This window comes from Pseudophryne corroboree, chromosome 1 (genome assembly GCF_028390025.1).
Source record: "Pseudophryne corroboree isolate aPseCor3 chromosome 1, aPseCor3.hap2, whole genome shotgun sequence".
In the NCBI taxonomy this organism is placed as follows: domain Eukaryota; kingdom Metazoa; phylum Chordata; class Amphibia; order Anura; family Myobatrachidae; genus Pseudophryne; species Pseudophryne corroboree.
The window spans coordinates 733,120,719-733,143,160 of record NC_086444.1 but is presented as its reverse complement, the minus strand read 5'-3'; the positions used below and the strand labels follow the sequence as shown (position 1 = coordinate 733,143,160).

The 22,442-nt window shown below is 44.2% G+C and overlaps 1 protein-coding gene across 1 annotated transcript in view; it reads right to left on the bottom strand.

The window, feature by feature from the left end:
* IFI30 (IFI30 lysosomal thiol reductase) overlaps positions 1-21,101 on the bottom strand; it is a 75,114-nt gene extending 54,013 nt beyond the window's left edge. The window contains exon 1 of the mRNA XM_063916062.1: positions 20,761-21,101. Coding sequence (XP_063772132.1) covers positions 20,761-20,877 — 117 coding nt within the window. The 5' untranslated portion in view covers positions 20,878-21,101. The remainder of the gene's footprint in view (positions 1-20,760) is intronic.
* Between the last annotated feature and the right edge of the window lie 1,341 nt (positions 21,102-22,442).

Below are 22,442 nucleotides of genomic sequence, written 5' to 3'. Positions count from 1 at the left end.
AGTCTAAAGTGTGAGAAGAAGTTCCATGATACTGCACTACATGGGATACTGGATTACTTTTAAAAACATAAGGATTACTTTTAAACATACTTCCCAACTTTCTTAGCACAAGAAGAGGGACACACGCACGTGCTCCCGAAAAAGGAGCATGGCTTCACGGGAGGGCCCGCAATCATGAGCCACCCCCCCGTCTTTGTCACTGAGGGGGCATGCCCCTCTCCTTCTGGCTCCACTGAATAGACGTCCCCAAAAAACGTGACTGTCCCGCGAAGATCGGGACAGTTGGGAGGTATGCTTTTAAACATAAAGGGAGATTCAAATGTTTGAAAAATCAGTTGGGAGTCTGTTTTTTCCTATCTAATATACAGGGGAAAAACAGACACCCAACCGACTTTTCAAACATTTGAATTCCACCCAAAGATGTTTATAGAGAGCGTTGGTTCCTGGTTTCCTTTATCTGTATGCATGTTAATCAGTGAGAAGAGAAGGTGTACTTTTTCACTTGGAGCCAGCATCACAACTTAAAGAGTGCAAGGCTGTTCCTCTTTTCTCTGGTAAATCAATCTTTTTGTGTTAAGCCATGAAGGAAAAACTGCAAATGTGGTTTACAAAGATGTTTTGTGATCAATGTGTTCAATATAAAATATACATCACAATATTAATTGGCACTACTGTCTTTGTAAAATTAGTTCCGCCGAGCAATACCAGACATCCACACGAGCGAAGCCGCGGGCAAACGCTAGTTCCACAATAATTGGAGACAGATACATTATGCTATTGATGATTGTAACGATATGGGGTAATTAACTCGGTAGAGGGGTGTATCATACCCTCCAACATTTTGCACATGAATACCGATTCAAGTTTATACCAAATGTTTATCGATTTTTATCTATTCAAAAGGGATCCAAAACAGAACCAAAATCCAAATCTGAACCTTGATCCAGGGAAGTTCCAGTCACGTAGTAGGAATAATAAACCTCTCCTCTTTAGTTTTTTGTTTTTTTTGTTTATTTGTGCACTGGACCCCAGGGGAAATCCCCCCCCCCCCCCCCCCCCAATCCCCTTCCTTCTATGTCTGTTATTCTTTTTTGTTGCTACCCTCTCTACTTTCCTTGTTGCCCTCTTAATTTCTTGGTTTGTTTCATATTTCATTATGCCTGTCATCATTGGTGCAAATACAAGTTTTTTTTCTTACAGGTACACATAATGGGGGTAATTCCAAGTTGATCGCAGCAGGAATTTTTTTTTAGCAGTTGGGCAAAACCATGTGCACTGCAGGGGAGGCAGATATAACATGTGCAGAGAGAGTTAGATTTGGGTGTGGTGTGTTCAATCTGCAATCTAATTTGCAGTGTAAAAATAAAGCAGCCAGTATTACCCTGCACGGAAATAAAAATAACCCACCCAAATCTAACTCTCTCTGGACATGTTATATCTGCGTCCCCTGCAGTGCACATGGTTTTGCCCAACTGCTAAAAAATGTCCTGCTGCGATCAACTTGGAATTACCCCCAATGCTCACAATGGTAGAGCTACTTATACACATTATGCCCACAGTAGTAGTGGCCCTTATACACATAATGGCCACAGTAGTAATGGCCCTTACACATAATGACCACAGTAGTTGTGCCAGTTATACACAATGTCCACAGTATTAGTTCCCTCTGTACACATAATGCCCACAGCAGTAGTGCTGCTTATGCACATAATACCCACAGTAGTTATGCCCGTTACAAATAATGTTCACAGTAGTAATGCTGCTTATACACATAATGCCCACAGTAGTAGTGCCACTTACACATAATGCCCAAAGTAGTAGCGCCAATAACACAATGACCACTGTAGTGCCCTTTTACACATAATGTCCACAGTAGTAGTTCCCCTTATACACATAATGTCCCTTACACATAATGCCCACAGTAATAGTGCTGCTTATACACATAATGCTCACAGTAGTAGTGTCCCATATACACATACAGTATTGTCCACAGTAGTAGTGCCCATTACACATAATGCCTGTATACCCCCTTCATGGGCACATTTAGTATATTCCCCACTCCCTTACTAGGAACATTTAACACCCTCTGCCCTCCTTGTGAACATTTAGAACCTCCTCTCCTCCCTGGACACCACCCATACTGGGCAGACCTAGCACCCTTGCCAGACAGTCTTAACACCGAGCTCATTTTACTGTAAGCCAGCTGGAGAGCCACCAAATGCTAGCTGCATCATCTCCTCTGACCTCTCTCACTGCCAATCACCAGTCATGCAGCACTGATGCCCCAGAGTACCTTAGGCTGTGTTCTTTTCAATCACCGCCACTGCACTCAAACTTCCTGTGTCCTTGGACCACCTTGCCTTTGCCTCCCCTAAGCTCCACCAAGTGTCTGACCTCGTAAAGGTCCTAATGGTGAAGGGTATGTAAGCACTGCTGAGTGAGCTCCATCCTCTGGCTGCGGGAAAGGAGCTGCCATGTGCCCCGCTGGTAACAAAATTAGAGCGGGCACCAGGCAACTGAGAAGGTGGTGGCTGGTGATATGGTGCACTGGTGACCAAATTCTTAACAGTACCCAATCGTACCGCCATACCTGCAGCACTGCCTACCATGTTTAATCATAATTCTCAATGATGCCATTTTTTATGTCCACCCATAGTTGACATGGTATGATTGCAATTTTCTGTCTGTGTTCTATTTAAATCTAATAAAATTTACTTTCATAAAAAAGTTGTATTATGTTAAAAAAAATTGTATGTCAGCATTTGTTGAACGGTTGATTGTAATGTTTACATAAAGCTAATCACAGTTATATTTAAAACTGTGTATTTTTTCATAACTTTTAAAGCCATCTGTGCCTCGAAGAAGGAGTCCAGAGGGCATTAGGGGGGTAAAACTCTGCTTGGGGACAGGACATGATCATGACTGGGATATCCAAAAATCTTCGGTAATGGAGGCAGCCAATGACAATGTATTCTGTGTTTTATACTGCTAAGGAGAATTTGGAACCCAACAAAAGGGCCCAATATGTCACAGTTGCAGTATTTCCCACATTAGTAAAGAGGTCCTTTAAAAAGTATTACCATAGGAAGTACCTGGTGCTGGATGAAGCTGCAACACTCCCATAATCAATGTGTTTACTCCATAAACTGATGTGCAGAGTCTGCCTATATGCGTTTGCTCTATATAGAAGGGTGGTGCTTTTCCTACATGTGAGGGGGTAATTTACACCTCATCGCTGCTGTGCGTTATTGCACAGCCGGCGATCAGGCATTAACTGTGCATGCGTCGCAATGCGCACGCGCATCAGACAAGGGCATTACTGGTCAGCGACGAGATGGTGCGAAAAATCTGATCACACGGGCGTTCGAAGGTGATTGACAGGAGAAGGCCGTTTGTGGTTGCAACTGAGCGTTTATTGAGAGTGTCCTGAAAAACGCAGGCATGCCCAAGCGTTTTCAGGTAGGATGTGTGACGTCAGCTCCGGCCCCGATCAGCCTGTTCTCATCGCACTGTAGCAGTAAGTCCAGGGCTGCGCACATACTGCATTTTTGCCGCTCGACAAACACATGCGATTGCACACTTATATGGCGAATTTACACTCCCCTGGAGGCGATGACTATCTGAACGCAGGACAACAAAGTTTGCAGCCCAGTGATCAGGTCTGAACCACCCCCTGTGTTCGGCCACTATCCAACTTGTGTATGTTGGTTCCCTAGGTGTCTAACAGCTGCTATTGCTTGGGGAGTACTTATCTTAAAAAAATCTTTATGTAGGTAAAACAATGATCATGCTAGTAAGTAATCAGTCAAAAATTAATGTGGGCGCACTTAGAACAAAGAGATAAATGGTAATACTGTGGATTGCTTGATCGAGAAACCAAAAAGTTTACAAAGAACAAATGCCTTACCTGTAAAAATGTAAACTTTAGAAATAAAAACTTTTAAATCAAGAGTAACAGGAGAAATGTTTACCATAGAGGGTTATCTGAATTGTGAATCTACATTTGTAGTCTACCTTATTGAGTGTGGTTGTGGCTATCAATATGTGGGACGCACAATAAGAAAACTAAAAGGTGCGTTTCTTAAGGGCCCCATACACTACCGCGACATGTCCGTTTGACATGTCGTGGGCGATCACCCCCGGCAGCCTCCCAGGGGCCAGGATCACCCAAGATACATCATATGCTGTCCTTTTGCATACAATGCATCTTGGGCGATCCTGGGCGATCCCAGCCATGCAGCACATTCAATCTGGAGGATCTGATCTGATGCTCAAGGGAAAGCGCCTCCAAAATGCCCGATTTCATCCAATATATCAGGCCGAATGCCCGAAATCGGATGAAATCGGGCAATATCGTCCTAGTGTATGGGGCCCTTTAGAGCACAGAAGAAACATCGTAAATAGGAGTCCTTTACATAGTGTTTCACAACACACAAACCATTGTAAGCAAGGGGATATAACTAATATTAGAGTAAAAGCCCTAGAACAGATTGAGTCCACAGAAAGAGGATGTGACCGATTTAATGTTTTATGTAGAAGTGAAGCCTTCTGGATTTTCCGTTTGAAAACTTTAGAACCATTAGGCTTAAGTGAAAATACAGAACTTAATATTTAAGGTCATACTACTGCACTTGGTAACCACTCATTGAGATCTCACTATCCGTGCATCTATATACCATTCTGTATTCTTACACGTGTATGTATAATTATATATATATATATATATATATATATATATATATATATATATATATATATATATATATATATATATATATATATATCTATATCTGTGCTTTTTTGTATATGCTTATTTTTACTTTATTATTATGGGCCCAGAACATAATAACCTCGACATGCCCACCTGACATTATCAGATATGTATGAATAAGAAGTATAAGTCAAATGAGAAATCCAATTAACTAATTAATCTATAGGTTATACGCAGGGCCGGTGCTAGGGTGTTCGGCGCCCCCCTGCAAACTATAAATTTGCGCCCTCCCATACTTTACAAAGGGACAGCGCACATAATGCTTTTACACATAATGCTCCCTGTAGTAGTGCCGCTTACACACGTAACGCCCCCCTGTGGTAGTACTGCTTATACACAAAGCCCCCTGTAGTAGTGGCACTTACACACGCAACTCACCCTGCAGCAGTGTTGCTTACACACGTAACACCCCCTGCAACAGTGACGCTTATATACGCAACGCCCCCTGCAGCAGTGACACACACACACACACACACACAACACCCCCTGTACCAGTGCCGATTACACACGCAACGCCCCCTCTACCAGTGACGCTTACACACATTATGCTGCACAGTCACACATATACCACAAACACTTACTGTACATACATTTCACACATACAGTACAAATACACACATTCTGTAGATACACACACACACTTTCCCACTCACTCTCCCTCAACTCACCATCTGGCTGGCCGACTCTGTATTCTGCATTCTGACTTCCTCTGCAGCATGGCCATGGTCCCGTGTAGCTCTGCCCCTCAGCACCGGTAAGCCCCACCCCTTTTTCGGGCAGGAGTCGCTGGACACACACACACAGACACTAGACTACTGTCAGGGTGTGAGGGGAAGCTTCATGCTGCCGGTGCCACTGCCTGTCAAACAGGCACAGCAGACGGCAGCAGCAGGAGGCCCAGGCGCAGCAGCTTGAATGCAAAGCAGGGAGAGCGCCTCTCCAACCCTGGCGCCTACCTGCTTTGCATCCCTTTGCTGAATGGGTAGCGCCGGGCCTGGTTATACCATTGCATTTGATAACCATTTAGGAGATCTCTTCTATACCTATATTTATATACCACTATGTATTCTCGTTTTTACATAGTTCTGTGCTTATTTGTATATGCTTATTTATATTATCATGGGTCTAGAACTTAATAAGCTCTATATGCCCAGCTGGTAAAGCTAGATATATACAGTATTTGAATTAGAAATAAAAGTCAAATGAGAAATTCATGGTAGAAAACACTTCAAGTCGAAAATAGGCACCTCATATAGTTCAATTTAAAAGCATCAATGAAAATAAAGCTGTATATATGTGTATATTATTTTGTAAGGATTTTTTTTATGTCCGTATGTGGATTGTCATAATTAAAATTGATTTTATATATAAACTGCTAGTTCGGTTACTCTAACTGAGTTCAATACCCCTTTCTCTGACGTCCTAGTGGATGCTGGGAACTCCGTAAGGACCATGGGGAATAGACGGGCTCCGCAGGAGACTGGGCACACTAAAAGAAAGATTAGGTACTATCTGGTGTGCACTGGCTCCTCCCTCTATGCCCCTCCTCCAGACCTCAGTTAGAATCTGTGCCCGGCCAGAGCTGGATGCACCTAGTGGGCTCTCCTGAGCTCACTAGAAAAGAAAGTATTTGTTAGGTTTTTTTATTTTCAGTGAGATCTGCTGGCAACAGACTCGCTGCTACGAGGGACTGAGGGGAGAGAAGCAAACCTACCTGCTTGCAGCTAGCTTGTGCTTCTAAGGCTACTGGACACCATTAGCTCCAGAGGGATCGAACACAGGGCCCGACCTCGATCGTCCGTTCCCGCAGCCGCGCCGCCGCCCCCCTTGCAGAGCCAGAAGAAAATCGTCGGCTGAAGACTCCGGTCTTCAATAAGGTAGCGCACAGCACTGCAGCTGTGCGCCATTGCTCCCACAGCACACCACACGCTCCGGTCACTGGTGGGTGCAGGGCGCTGGGGGGGGCGCCCTGGGCTGCAATTAGATTACCTTTTGGCAATAAAAACACATAATACAGTCTAGTACTGCATATGTGTAAAAAACCCCGCCATTAAAGTACATAAAAGGACAGAAGCCCGCCGCTGAGGGGGCCGGGCCTTCTTCCTCAGCACACCGGCGCCATTTTCTCTTCACAGCTCAGCTGGAAGGAAGCTCCCCAGGCTCTCCCCTGCAGTATCCTGGTACACAAAGGGTGAAAAGAGAGGGGGGGGGGGGGGACATAAATTTAGGTGCAAAATTTGTATATACAGCAGCTACTGGGTAAACACTGAGTTGTAGTGTAATCCCTGGGTTATATAGTGCTGGGGTGTGTGCTGGCATACTCTCTCTCTGTCTCTCCAAAGGGCCTGGTGGGGGAACGGTCTTCGAATAGAGCATCCCCTGTGTGTGTGGTGTGTCGGTACGCGTGTGTCGACATGTCTGAGGTAAAAGGCTCCTCTAAGGAGGTGATGGAGCGGATATGTGTGTGGGAGGTGGTCTCCGTCGACAGCGCCGACACCTGTTTGTATAGGTGTAAGTGCTGAGGTAAAATTATTGTACAAAAGGTTAGGGAACAGAAAGGAAATCTACCCTGGTCTGTCCCTATGTCACAGAGACCTTCAGAGTCTCTCTATGCTCACTATCCAAAATAACAAACACTGGTATCGACACGGAGTTTAACTCCACTGTCGACTATGATAATGCAAAGTTACAGCTAAGAGGGCTAAAAGATATTCAATATATGATTATTGGAATAAAAGAGGATTTGCATATCACTGATGACTCATCTGTCCCTGACACGAGAGTACACATGTTAAGGGGAAGAATGCTGAGGTAAATTTCCCTCCTCTCATGAGGAAAAAGAGCGGGAATCTCCAGACAAGAGTCGGCAGCTTCCCACAAGAGAGTTCTCAGGCTGTATCCTTTTCCCACTAGGGCCAGGATGTGTTGAGAATCTTCCCCTTGGGTGTCCTGTTTGCACTAGCTATTCTCAGGGATCCTGCAGATAGTGTGCACATTCTAGTATACTGCCCAGACCGGCGATTGTGTCGGCATGGGTTTATAGCGCTGTGACAGCGTGGACAGGTACCTTATCTGCAGAGATTGAGACCCTAGTATGCATATAAATATATTAAGATGCTGTCTTAAGTGATAGATATATAATTATAAAGCATGCCCAAAGGGACATGAGTATACTGGGTCCTAGAGTCAAAGCTATGTCGATTTCTGCTTGACGTGTCCTGTAGAATATACATTGGACAGATGATGCCGACTTAAGAGGCATATGGAAGGCTGAGGATTGTGTGGAGAAAGGTTTTCGGGCCTGGTCTCCACAGCTATAGCTGGTAATTCTGCTAGTTGCCCTATATTCCTGCACAGCCTAGGAAAGCACGACATTATTAAATGCAGCTTTTCGAATAAAGAAACAAGAAAGTCTGAGGTGCGTCCTTTCTTGTCAGAGCCGGGGGCAGAGGAAAGAAGCTGTACAACACAGCTAGTCCCCAGGAACAGAAGTCCTCCCCGGCCTCTACAAAAATCCACCGCATGTCGCTGGGCTCCACAGGCGGAGCTAGGCCCGGTGGGGACACGCCTTCGTAAGTTCAGCCACAAGTGGGTTCACTCCCTGTTAGATCCCTGGGCAATAGAAATTGTGTCGCAGGGATACAGGCTGGACTGTGAGAAGATGCCCCCTCACCGATGACCCGGCGGGCTTTCCCCCCAAGAGAGGGAGCCAGTGTTAACTGCAATTCGCAAATTGTATCTTCAACAGGTGGTGGTCAAGGGTCCCCTCCTTCAACAAGAGGGTGTTATTATTCGACCATGTTGTAATCCCGAAACCAGACGGTTCGGTTAGACCCATATTGAATTAAAATCCCTGAACATATACCTGAAAAGGTTCAAGTTCAAGCTGGAATCGCTAAGAGCGGTCATTGCAAGCCTGAAAAGGGAGAGACTATCGTGAATCGGGACATAAGGGATGCATACCTTCAGGTCCCCATTTATCCACCTCATCAGGCGTACCTCAGAATTGCGGTACGGGATTGTCATTACCAATTTCACCAAGGTAATGGCGGATATGATGGTGCTCCTGCGGAAGCAAGGTGTCACTATTATCACATACTTGGATGATCTCCTCATAAAAGCGAGATCAAGAGAGCAGTTGCTGGACAGCGTATCACTTTCTCTGGAAGTGAAACGGCAACACGACTGGATTCTATATATTCCGAAGTCGCAGTTGGTTCCTACAGCTCATCTGCCTCTCCTAGGCATGATCCTAGACACAGACCAGAAAAGGGTTTATCTCCCGATAGAGAGAGCTCAGGAGCTCATGACACTGGTCAGGAATCTATTGAAAAACAAAACAGGTGTCAGTGCATCACTGCACTCGAGTCCTGGGAAGGATGGTGGCATCATACGAGGCCATCCCCTTCGGCTGGTTCCATGCAAGGACAATGGAACTTACTGGACAAGTGGTCCGGATCACATCTTCAGATGCATCGGTTAATCACCCTATCCCCCAGGGCCAGGGTGTCTCTCCTGTGGTGGCTGCGGAGTGCTCACCTTCTCGAGGGCCGCAGATTCGGCATTCAGGACTGGGTCCTGGTGACCACGGATGCAAGCCTCCGAGGGTGGGGGGCAGTTACACAGGGAAGAAAATTCCAAGGTTTGTGGTCAAGCCAACAGACTTGCCTTCACATCAATATTCTGGAACTAAGGGCCATATACAACGCCCTAAGTCAAGCGGAGTTCCTGCTTCGCGACCAGCCGGTTCTGATCCAGTCAGACCGCAGGGGCTCATGTAAACCGCCAATGCGGCACAAGGAGCAGGGTGGCGAGGGTAGAAGCCACCAGAATTCTTCGCTGGGAGGAGAATCAAGTAAGCGCACATGACAGCAGTGTTCATTCCGGGAGTGGACAACTGGGAAGCAGACTTCCTCAGCAGGCACGACCTCCACCCGGGAAAGTGGTAACTTCATCAGGAAGTTTTCACGCAGTTTTGCAAATTGATGGGAACTGCCTCAGGTGGACTAGATGGCGTCCCACCTCAATAAAAAGATAAAAAAGGTTTCACGCTGGGACAAGGGACTCTCAGGCGATAGCTGTGGTCGCACTAGTAACACCGTCGGTGTTCCAGTCGGTCTATGTATTCCCTCCTCTTCCTCTCAGACCCAAGGGCTGAGAATTGTAATAAAAGGAGGAGTGTGAACAATATTCTTTGCTCCGGATTGGCCAAGAAGGACTCGGTACCCGGAACTGCAAGAAATGCTCTCAGAGGACCCATGGCCTCTGCCTTTCAGACAGGACATGTTGCAACAGGGGCCCTGTCTGTTCCAAGACTTACCGCGGCTGCGTTTGACGGCATGGCGGTTGAACGCCGGATCCTTGCGGAAAAGGGCATTCCGGATGCAGTTATTCCTACGCTGATAAAGGCTAGGAAAGACGTGACAGCAAGACTTTTTCACTGTATATGGCGAAAATAGGTTGCTTGGTGTGTGGCCGGGAAGGCCCTACAGAGGAATTCCAGCGGGGTCGATTCCTGCACTTCCTACAGTCAGGAGTGACTATGGGCCTAAAATTAGGATCCATAAGGGTCAAGATTTCGGCCCTATCCCTTTTTCTCTCAAAAAGAACTGGCTTCACTGCCTGAAGTTCAGACGTTGTTACAGGGGTGCTGCATATTCAGCCTCCTTTTGTGCCACCAGTGGCACCTTGGGATCTTAACGTTGTGTTGGATTCCTAAAATCCCACTGGTTTGAGCCACTTAAGACCGTGGAGCTAAAATATCTCACGTGGAAAGTGGTCATGCTTTTGGCCTTAGCTTGGACTAGGCGTGTGTCAGAATTGGCGGCTTTGTCATGTAAGAGCCCATATCTGATCTTCCATATGGAAAGGGCAGAATTGAGGACTCGTCCCCAATTTCTCCCTAAGGTGGTATCATCGTTTCATTTGAACCAACCTATGGTGGTGCCTGCGGCTACTAGGGACTTGGAGGACTCCAAGTTGCTGGACGTGGTCCGGGCCCTGAAAATTTATGTTTCCAGGACGGCTAGAGTCAGAAAACCTGACTCGCTATTTATCCTGCATGCACCCAACAAGCTGGGTGCTCCTGCTTAAAAGCAGACTATTGCTCGCTGGATCTGTGGCACGATTCAGCTGGCACATTCTGCGGCTGGACTGCCGCATCCTAAATCAGTAAAAGCCCATTCCACAAGGAAGGTGGGCTCTTTCTTGGGCGGCTGCCCGAGGGGTCTTGGCATTACAGCTTTGCCGAGCTGCTACTTGGTCGGTTCAAACAAATTTGCAAAATTCTACAAGTTTGATACCCTGGCTGAGGAGGACCTTGAGTTTGCTCATTCGGTGATGCAGAGTCATCCGCACTCTCCCGCCCGTTTGGGAGCTTTGGTATAATCCCCATGGTCCTTACGGAGTTCCCAGCATCCACTAGGACGTCAGAGAAAATAAGAATTTACTCACCGGTAATTCTATTTCTCGTAGTCCGTAGTGGATGCTGGGCGCCCGTCCCAAGTGCGGACTCTCTGCAATACATGTATATAGTTATTGCTTAACTTAAGGGTTATTGTTATGAGCCATCTTTTAAATGAGGCTCAGTTTTTTGTTCATACTGTTAACTGGGTATAGTTATCACGAGTTGTACGGTGTGATTGGTGTGGCTGGTATGAGTCTTACCCTGGATTCCAAATCCTTTCCTTGTAATGTCTGCTCTTCCGGGCACAGTTTCCTTAACTGAGGTCTGGAGGAGGGGCATAGAGGGAGGAGCCAGTGCACACCAGATAGTACCTAATCTTTCTTTTAGTGTGCCCAGTCTCCTGCGGAGCCCGTCTATTCCCCATGGTCCTTACGGAGTTCCCAGCATCCACTACGGACTACGAGAAATAGAATTACCGGTGAGTAAATTCTTATTTTTCCACCTATGAGCATGGGTCGCAGCCTGGAGCCTGACACGAGTGCTACCCGGCTGCGACCCATGCTCAGCCCCCTTTCCCATCAGCAGTCACCAACCCGGCATATTGCCGGGTTGGTGACGCTGCTAGCGACGCGGCAGGGGCTGCGCTGGGAGATCACATGATCTCCCAGCGCCGCCCTTCCATACAGTGTAAACGGGAGCTGTGTCGCATCGACACGGCTCCCGTTTACACTACAACCCAACCCGGATCATTCCTGTGTCCTACCCAGGTATTTACCCGGGTAGGATACACGGGTCACTTGATCCAGGTTTTTGCGGGGGACCCTTTTCCACTTGCAAAAAACACGGGTAAATGTGTGCCCCCGTGCATTTACCCATGTTTTTTGAGCTAGTGGAAAAGGGGTATTAGTTGCAGACCAAAAAAAGTTCATCAATGGTTAAAAGTTATAACCAATCAGGAGCCCACATGGGGATAAATAGAGACTGTGACAACAGACCTCTGATGAATCCATTGTCCAATCAGGTGAAGAAATGCGTCAGGTGACCAGAAACGCTAGGTGGAGCGCAGGTGGAATGCACCGGAAGCTCCAAAAACCAAAAGTCGCAGTAGGCGACCAAGTTAGCGCTCCCTGCCTCTCCCCATCACGCTACATGCGGGCTACAGCACTGCTGGGTATTCCAAACAGCCCCCGAGCAGGAGAACAGTGGGGTAAGAACGGCATTTGGACTAATATTTGCAAGCACCGGCTGCACAGTTAACTCAGCACTGCTGGCTTTATTAGGCTGTGACCAATATTAATTTAGCAACAAACTTGTGATTTACTAAATGGCTGTGAATCATCTGTACCACAAGCTAAAAGGTATCTGGTAGCCAAAATGGAAACCACCTGTATCTACAGTAAATTCCAACGGAGGGTGAAGTATTAATTACCTCTATTATTTTCTAAAGACTGTGCCAATACCATGCAGACTGCTTATTCACCATCACAATTAACTGACAGCTTGTGTATGCATACTAATAACCTGCTTAGAACAAACCAGTCATTGCTATCAATTAATTCTTTTTTTTATGTATATAAGATACTAATCTTTTTAAGTTTGTTATGTTCTATGGATAATATGAACTTCTATTGCTAGCATAATTGTATATGTTTTTTAATAAATGTATTATTAAACCAGCTGCTGATAGAATTCCAATTTTCATTGTGAGCCCACATTAATTCTTGTTAGTTCTTCTATTATTGGAGGATATCCAGATCCTCCTTGTGTGTGGGCAGCCGTATGAGTATTATCTACCAATACTGACAAATCCCAAAAATATATTTTATAGAATTATTTTTTTTTAGAGCCCACTATATTAGTGCTTTTTACTAATCAGTCATGTTTATTTTTGTTGTAGGACTGACTAAATGGAAAACGTAACCTTTATTGCAATATGTGGAGCGAACTGTTTTTAACAGCTTGAATAACTAGAAGTCCCACTCCTCCGCAATCTCAAACCCTACTACATTTACTCCACAGGTTCTCAAACTCGGTCCTCAGGACCCCACACGGTGCATGTTTTGCAGGTACACAGGTTTATTAATTACTCACTAACACATTTTAATAGGTCCACAGGTGGAGCTAATTATTTCACTTGTGATTCTGTGAGGAGACCTGCAAAACATGCACTGCGTGGGGTCCTGAGGACCGAGTTTGAGAACCTGTGATTTACTCCATAGAATCATGCAACATGTGTTTTGGGACTTTCCAAAGAAAAAAATGTGACTTAGGATATATTTGTAAAACCAATTCATATCAAAACTCTGTACTATTTAATTTACAAGTTACTGTTGCAATCCTTGTAGCCACTTCCTCTTTCCATCAAAATCACAAAGGATGCAGCTGTGTGTCTCTAACACGTCATACTGTGTGTTGTATGGTGGATGCAGGATTGGCCCAGAAATGAACAAATAAGTTACAGGTTGAGTATCCCATATCCAAATATCCGAAATACGGACATTTTTGAGTGAGAGTGAGATAGTGAAACTTTTGTTTTTTGATGGCTCAATGTACACAAACTTTGTTTAATACTCAAAGTTATTAAAAATATTGTATTAAATGACCTTCAGGCTGTGTGTATAAGGTGTATAAGAAACATAAATGAATTGTGTGAATGTACACACACTTTGTTTAATGCACAAAGTTATAAAAAATATTGGCTAAAATGACCTTCAGGCTATGTGTATAAGGTGTATATGAGACATAAATGCATTCTGTGCTTATATTTAGGTCCCATCACCATGATATCTCATTATGGTATGCAATTATTCCAAAATACGGAAAAATCCCATATCCAAAATACCTCTGGTCCCAAGCATTTTGGATAAGGGATACTCAACCTGTATTAAATAAGTTCATGATTGTTTAATTTAATAAAGGAACTTTTCAGAAAAGCGGGAACTATGAAAGAACTCCCCATAGCAGGAATATATAAATGTAAAGCTGCCCTTTCCCCAACAAGTAGTATAACAGAGTAGAATGGGCCTTCCTTCACTTTGTGCAATGGCCAATTCTCTTGCAGAAGGAGGCCTCAGAGGTTAGTTTGACAAGCAAGCTCTCCAGCACCTCTTGTGGCAAGTCCTGATAGAGGATGATTGGTGGAGTATAGCTGGTTTTAGATAAATGAGGCCCAGGTTACAAATTATGGTGGAAGCTGAACCAGTTATCCAGACATACTGTAAGTCATTTCTTTTTTGTTTTTACTAAAACACTCCACCAATACAGCCTATGGAGCCTAACTATATACTGCCAGTACAGGTAGTGTGTCCCTGGTGCTAGAGAGTTGTGTGGCCATGCCATTCTGATCCGTATTGGGAATAGTGGAGGGGATATGGGTGAGGGAAGAACAGACAGACATTCTCCCACTACTAAAATAGAAAATAGTTTTGTTTTACTGCTGCTGAAGAACCCAAGAAGCAATAGAAAAAGCAGAAGAGAATAAGTTGATGGTGAAATATGAAACAAATTTCAAGTGCAGTTATAATAATCCTATTTATTGGTCTTGTTGTTTCTGCCATCTACAAATGTTATACCCTCTGCAAGGCAATGGCCAAAAAACTGCAAATGTATAACACCAATAAAAAGCAAAAATTCTATGAAAGTGTACAATTCACTGTATAAATCGCAATTTAAAATACGCTATTTGGTGGAGATTCAAATGTTTGAAAAGTCAGTTGGGAGGCTGTTTTTTTTTTTCTATCTAACAGACAGGGGAAAAACAGACACCCAACCGACTTTTCAAACATTGCGTGGAATGAAGTGTGATTTTTACAGGTACATATCTCCCAACTGTCCCGATTTTCGCGGGAGGGGAGATTCTTTTTTCCTTTTCTGCATGGCTGTGGATGCTTATGTTGGCGAGGAGACTTGAACGTCTCTTAATATAGTGTGTAGTTCTTTCATCTATTTTCATAGATTGTGTGAGGAAACCACGCTTCGCTGGGATGGTGGTTATCCTCTGTGGGATTCAATTAACTCGGGCAGATCAGAATATATAAAAAATAAGTCTTTATTATGAGAGCACAACACCATAAAATAGTCACATGTTACAGGGTAATTGGTAGCACGTATCCTCCAGCAGCCTCTTGCAGTCAGCATCCATAAGTAGCAATAGCAATAATCTGTATCCTTACCATTACCTCTTGCTAGACAGTCCTGTGTCCCCCAGCCTGGGGTACTGGCTCACACTGACCCTGTCCTGGTAGGGTTTCATCTGGTGGCACAGCGATACCCAGCTCAGAGTGTTTCCTGCTGATGTCTGATTCACAGGATCCATCACAATAGACTCTCCTCCATTGAGACCTGCTCTCCTTATATACCTGACTGGCAGATCCCCTCTGGTGCCAAACAGTCTACTCAGGAGGTTGGGTCAGGATAGCCCAAGGCTATTTCAGCCAGTATAGGTGGTCATTCCGAGTTGAGCGCAGCCAGCAACTTTTAGCTGCTGCTGCGATCAATAGTCCACGCCTATGGGGGAGTGTATTTTAGCTTAGCAGGGCTGCGCTCGCTTGTGCAGGCCTGCTAAGCTAAAAAAAATTTCAAGCAGAAATAGATCAGCCCTGGACATACTTACCCTGTGCGATGGATCCAGCGATGATTGTCCTGGCTTCGACATCACACCTCCGCCCTCCGTTGTCTTGGACACGCCTGCGTTTTACTCACCACTCCCAGAAAACAGTCTTCAACGGTCCGGATCCGCCCTGCCACGCCTCCTTCCTGTCAATCTTCAGGCGCTACTTAACCCGGTGACCTCTGTCGCCGGGCAACGTCGCGCACAGCGTCTGCATTACGCACCAGTTCGCACCGCAGCGAGAAACCGCTGCGTGCGAATGGGTCGGAATGACCCCCATAGTGCTGTGGAGACCCATTGTACATCTTCTGGGAGTTCTACCCTAGTTACCTCCAAAATGACCTGATGACCTAGATAAATAACTTGGGCTGACAGCTAGCTATTTTACCAGTCACTCAGTCATTGTTCTGATTACATTACCAGCAACACCTATCACACCTCACACAATGGACTCACATATGTGATACAAATGGTAATGAGCTAGCACAGCTGCCTGGCTCTCCTCCTGTCACACACTATGGCCTGTCCTGCTATAGTCGCACAGTATGGCAATTGTGTTTATATCTCCAATACATACCATATTGCAGGTAATAGAAAGGACAATAAATACCTAATAACATGAAATAACAGTATACATGATACACCTATGCTCTTGTGTAAATACCTAGACTGGGCCAAGGATTAAAAAGTACATTATACTGTGAGAAACAAGTGATGAATAAAAAGGTTCTTAGTCCAAGTCCATCTGGGGTTTCATAACAAATTGCATGACACAGCTTGTGATGCAATTGCAGATGGTTTAAGCTTTTTTTGGCACTTGACCTTTAGGATGTGTAGCTCGCCCATGCTCTGTTTAGTAGTTCCCCATGCAGGGGTGTAGACAGAACTTTAGGGGCCCTATAGCAACATTTTGAAGGTTGCCTTGACCCAATGCTTCTAGAGATACACCTGTCCGCAGCCGTTGTTAATGGTATACACCATAATAGTGCCCTAGTTGATTTTCTGAGACATATTAGTGCCTTAGTTAATGTTATCTCACATTGTAGGGCTGCCAGCACACATTATGCCAGTACACATTACACCCAATTCACATTATGACATACAGTGTCCCCAGTTCATAGTATGCGACATTATAATACCCTCCAGTTCATATTATACCACATTACAATGATCAGGACCAGGGGCATAACTAGATATATTGTAGGCCCCAAGGCAAAAGTTGTTAGGGCCCTTATGTATATACTAATGGTGAAAAATGTATGTAACACATGTAACTTTGACAGGGAAGGTGGGCCCCTCTCAGCTCTGGGCCCCATAGCAGCTGCACTGCCTGCACCTATGGACAGTGGCAAACGCAGGATTTGCATGGGTTTTTTTTTTTCAGAACTGGGTGGAGCCAATCACAGGGGTGGGGACTCAGGTGACCCAGTATATGTTGGGTCCGTAAAGTAAGTGGGTGTGTGATATATATATATATATATATATATATATATATATATATATATATATATATATATATATATACACACATATATACACACACACAAATACGGAAAGGAGGAAGCAGGCTAAAAGTGGACCTATAGATGTGTGGTTGAATACACTTTTTGCCTGTTTAAAGACGCAGAGTGCCGCTTCCTCCTTTCCGTATTTTTTTCAAGAGGGCACCGGTGCTTACTGTGGCCATCAGTGGGAGTGCCGATCCACTATATATATATATATATATATATATATATATATATATATATATATATATATATATATACATACACACACACACACGTGTATATATGTATGCACATGGATATATATGTACTATAATTAAAATAAAGTAAACTGTTATTAAGCACTTACAAGTGCCACCAGGAAGACAGCAGGCTGCAGAGGACGCTAGACAGCCATTAATAATACTCATGCAGCAAAAAAAAAAATAATAATAAAAAAAATATATATATTTTTTTTGGTGGAGGGGGGGGTTTCTGGGTGCTCGGAAACCCCCCCTGGGTGCGCCACTGCCTATGGAAGCTACGCCCTTGTCCCCATGTAATCGGCAGTCACTTCTTCTGATGACACCGGCTGCGTTATAGGGCTTGCAGTAGCTAGCCAGGAGGGGGAGGGGGGGTGGGAGGGAAAGAAAAAGAGAGAGTCCTGCTCACGCTGCGTATTAATTGTCCTCAGGGTTCTGTCCAGCTGTCACAATTAACACTACATTGCTCCAAGACAGTTGGGAGGTATGTCTGTTCACTGCCACATGCACCTGGCCCTGGTGTGTGTGGCAGACTGGCAGTGAAAGGATAGTAGGAGGATAGGAAAGGGTTAGTGGACATTGTAGACCTTTTCAGCACTATGCACTCTCACAGGGCTGCCAAGACCACAGACAGATATCTACATTTGCCTCCACTGTCAGCTTGGGCCCCCAGAAAGGCACGGGCAGTTTATAATTACCCATCCCATTTTGTCTATCATGCACATCTTCAGAGGCCAAAACTATATCCCCTACATGATGTGGCCGGGTTCCAGTCTCTAGGTCGACAGTAAGTCGACAGTAACTAGGTCGACCACTATTGGTCGACAGGTTCTAGGTTGACAGGTCAAAAGGTCAACATGAGTTTTTCACAATTTCCTCTTTTTTTTTTACCTTTTTCATACATATTGATCCATGCGGACTAGGATTGGGAATAGTAACCTGTGCAGAGTGCAACGGTAGCGGTAGCAAAGCAAGGCACCTTGCACAAAGCATGGCGAGCGAAGTGAGCCATGCGAGGGGATATGGTGCACTAATTGGGGTTCCCAGTCACTGTACGGAGAAAACTACACCAAAATTTTTTTTTTTAAACTCATGTCGACCTTTTGACCTACACCATGTCGACCTCGAGACCCTGTAATCCTAGTTACTGTCAACCTAGTTACTGTCGACCTTGCATACCGCACCCGATGTGGCCATACCCCTTGTGCTGATCAGCTCACCTCCAAGAGAATAAAGAGTAGGTGGGTCATTTCTTCCTACATTCAATTACTGCAGCGCAGGTCCAGTGACAAGTGTCTGGGAGGAGAGTGGGATAATTTATGGGCCATGAATCTGTACCACCCATAGGATGAGGTTCTCTGTGACAAGGTTCTTCTCCTTACCTCATGGAATGAGTAGCTCAAGGGATTGTTTCATGCGTCACATTTTCTGTACATTTTAATTATTTTATAAAAAAAAAACATTTATGCATTAAAAATGTACTTTCTTGTATAAAATACACCTAAGTGGTTCAAAATCCATTTTTTATATACATCTAGCTTTAGATGGTGTTATAGGTAAAATATGGAGAGTGGATTAAATGTGTAACAAATATGTGTGAATGAATCTTAGGCGAAGACCACTGGAATACAATAGTTTGTTACTGCGGTCAATGAAGAGGTCAGATGCTAAGGTTACACTGTCACACTCCCATGTGACCGATATAGCATTGTGTTGAGTTGTTATGTAATTGGTAACTTGTGGGAACTACAACATATGAGAAAACTGTAACTATGCTGGAATTCAGGATTTCAGTCATTTAAGAGTAACATGCCCCATTAAAGGACTTTCAGTTAGCATTCATTGTCACACATTAACTATCTCATGCAGTGTAAGCAAACTGAAGCATTCTGGGTGTCTACCAACCACTAGTAAGTAAAACTTTGTATTTTATGATGGGTCACCTCATTCCATTCAGACTTAAATCTCTCATTTTGGGTAGAACACTGCACTAGGAAGGATGAGCTAGACCAGCGGTTTCCAAACTTTTTTGAATCACGGCGCCCTAGAATATCAGAATTTGTTTCACGGCACCCCTAGGCCAAAAATTTCTTATTGAGAAACTTATATGTCATCCTTAGGGTCAGTTGTGTGGTGAGGGACAAGATTTGCTTCTGTTTGGCCACATATTCTATGACTGGCAGCCACCAGTACTGGTTTTGCCTATTAAATTGACCATGAATAATTTTAATTGGTCCTGGGCCACCAACCCAGGGCACCCCTGCAAGTGTCCCGAGGCACCCCAGGGAGCCGCGGCACACAGTTTGGGAACCTCTGAGCTAGACACAAAGAATTTCTATAATGTACTGTACTGCATAATGTCAAATTATATTGCAGTCTTACATAATTTAGATGCATCAAATCTTGGAGAGAGATAGAGTACTAATCAATCAGCTCTTAACTGTCACGTTACAGGCTGTGTTTGAAAAATGACAGGTGCTGATTGGTTGATACTTTCTCTCACTCCAAGCTTTGATCCATCTCCTCCAAATCTTTCTCCATATTATCACTCTCCAAGGTTCGATACATTTCCCTCGTAGTTGCAGCTTTGGATTTTGATTAATTGTAACTTCATATATCGATCAGACTGCTTAAAAAAACTGCACATCTATAACCTTTATATTTGCAATATGTTAAGATAACGGCAAATAATTTAAACTGACATCAAATATTTAAACTACAGTAACATCTGCTTCCCGCGGAATGGCTAGAGGTCAGTAAAAGTTACCGATCATTCTGACTGTGCAACTACAAATAAGTTGCAAAACTTATACTTCATACGTTTCGATACCACTTTCATTCAGCTAAGGAGCAATGACAATGCAACCGAATAATGATTTCTAATCACCTGCAATTAATGGAACTTTGTAGAACTGACAATCAGCATCCCTTGGCCCAGTGATAAGTTAACTGCAGTTTTCTAGCTTTTGTTGAACTACAAATCCCAGCACACTTTACCAGCCAAGTGCAATTGTAGATCAGGAAAATCTAGTACATGCCGTCCATTGCAATATGAAACTGCTTTCTATTCTGGTTTTAGTCCATGGCCAAATAAAATGACAGAAGAGCATAACGTATCAGATACATTGAAAGTACAAGTATATAGGAGGCCCTGAAAATGAAGAGAGGTAAAGCAGCTTATAGCATTTAAATGTTGTAATGGCGTGTCCTTCTAAAATCCCCCTTACCTGGCAGGCTTTAGCAATTTCCCAGGAGCTGCACCAGTCACTAGGAGAGTGGTTACATTGCTGCTCAGCTGAAGCACTAACAAAGCACAACATAAGGAGAAACACAGCAGGCTTCATTGTGTCTGGTTAAGAAACAATACTGTTCAGCAAGTTATAAAGCCACTCCTGGAAATCTCAGCTTCTTCCTGATACGCCTCCAGTACTCTTCCCTGTATAAAATTACCAGTAACCAGGATGAAAGAATCTCAGCACAGTGAATAACGACACTTAATTACTTTAAAACAACAAACACCCAACCACCTGCAGACTTCCAGTTTCACAATCTGGAATTTCCCCAGAATTGTGCTGTAGTCATATGCTGTAAATAGCAAGTTTCATAGGGCAGTGCTAGTAGCTAAGATGATCTAGGGCTGTATACCGTAGGCTCCCAGCACATGTGAATCTCAGATGTACATTGACTGCAGTGATACCACTTTGAAATACCAGATTTCCCCATCATGACCAGTTTTTCATTTTTTTTTAAGTCAAAATTTCGGAATACGTTTTTTTGTTTTTATTGACAATTTGTTTATTAAAACACTGTGGTTCCACAGCTAAATTGGAACCTAAATGCTTACACAGCAAGGTCCCAATTATTTCCCCTCTATTTGGTAGTCTGCATATAAGCTAGATCACAGGTTCTCAAGCTCGGTCCTCAGGACCCCACACAGTGCATGTTTTGCAGGTCTCCTCACAGAATCACAAGTGAAATAATTTGCTCCACCTGTGGACCTTTTAAAATGTGTCAGTGAATAATGAATACACCTGTGCACTTGCTGGGTTATCTGCAAAACATGCACTGTGTGGGGTCCAGAGGACCGAGTTTGAGAACCACTGAGCTAGATGATAGTTCTCCCTCCCTTCTCCAGCCCCCTCATCTCACCTTACTATGCCCTTACTGCAGAGGTTCTCAAACTCGGTCCTCAGGACCCCACACAGCGCATGTTTTGCAGGTCTCCTCACAGAATCGCAAGTGAAATAATTAACTCCACCTGCACACATTTTAAAATGTGTCTGTGAGTAATTAATACACCTGTGCACCTGCTGGGTTACCTGCAAAACATGCAGTGTGTGGGGTCCTGAGGACCGAGTTTGAGAACCTGTGCCTTACTGCATACCTCCCAACATGACCCTCTCCAGGAGGGACACAATGCTCTGCTCCTGGATTTCCCTCTTGCTGTATGCATGCCATCACCTGTGCTGAAACACCTTCCTTAGCCATTAATCTGTTGAAAACAGGTGTTGGCAATCATAAATTAAGAGGAAAGTCCAGATGCAGAGCATGTTGTCCCTTATGGAGAGGGTCATGTTGGGAGGTATGCTTACTGTGATTAGACATTGTTATGCCTTGTTCAATCTACACCAATGGCCTGATTTGGAGATCTGGGGGAGCCAGCAAGGAGCATCTTTTTACTAAAGACATACTCAGATCTGCTGTGTCCAAAGTTGCAGAACCGATTCACACTGTGTACATCTCTGAATCAGGCCTAAATGTGCATAGAATGACCCTCTTGAAATGCCAATGTTATAAGAAATTTGTATTTGCAATTATACTATGGGGGGTATTTCATACCTCCCAACATGACCTTCTCCAGGAGGGACAAAATGCTCTGCTTCTGGATTTTCCTCTTAATTTATGATTA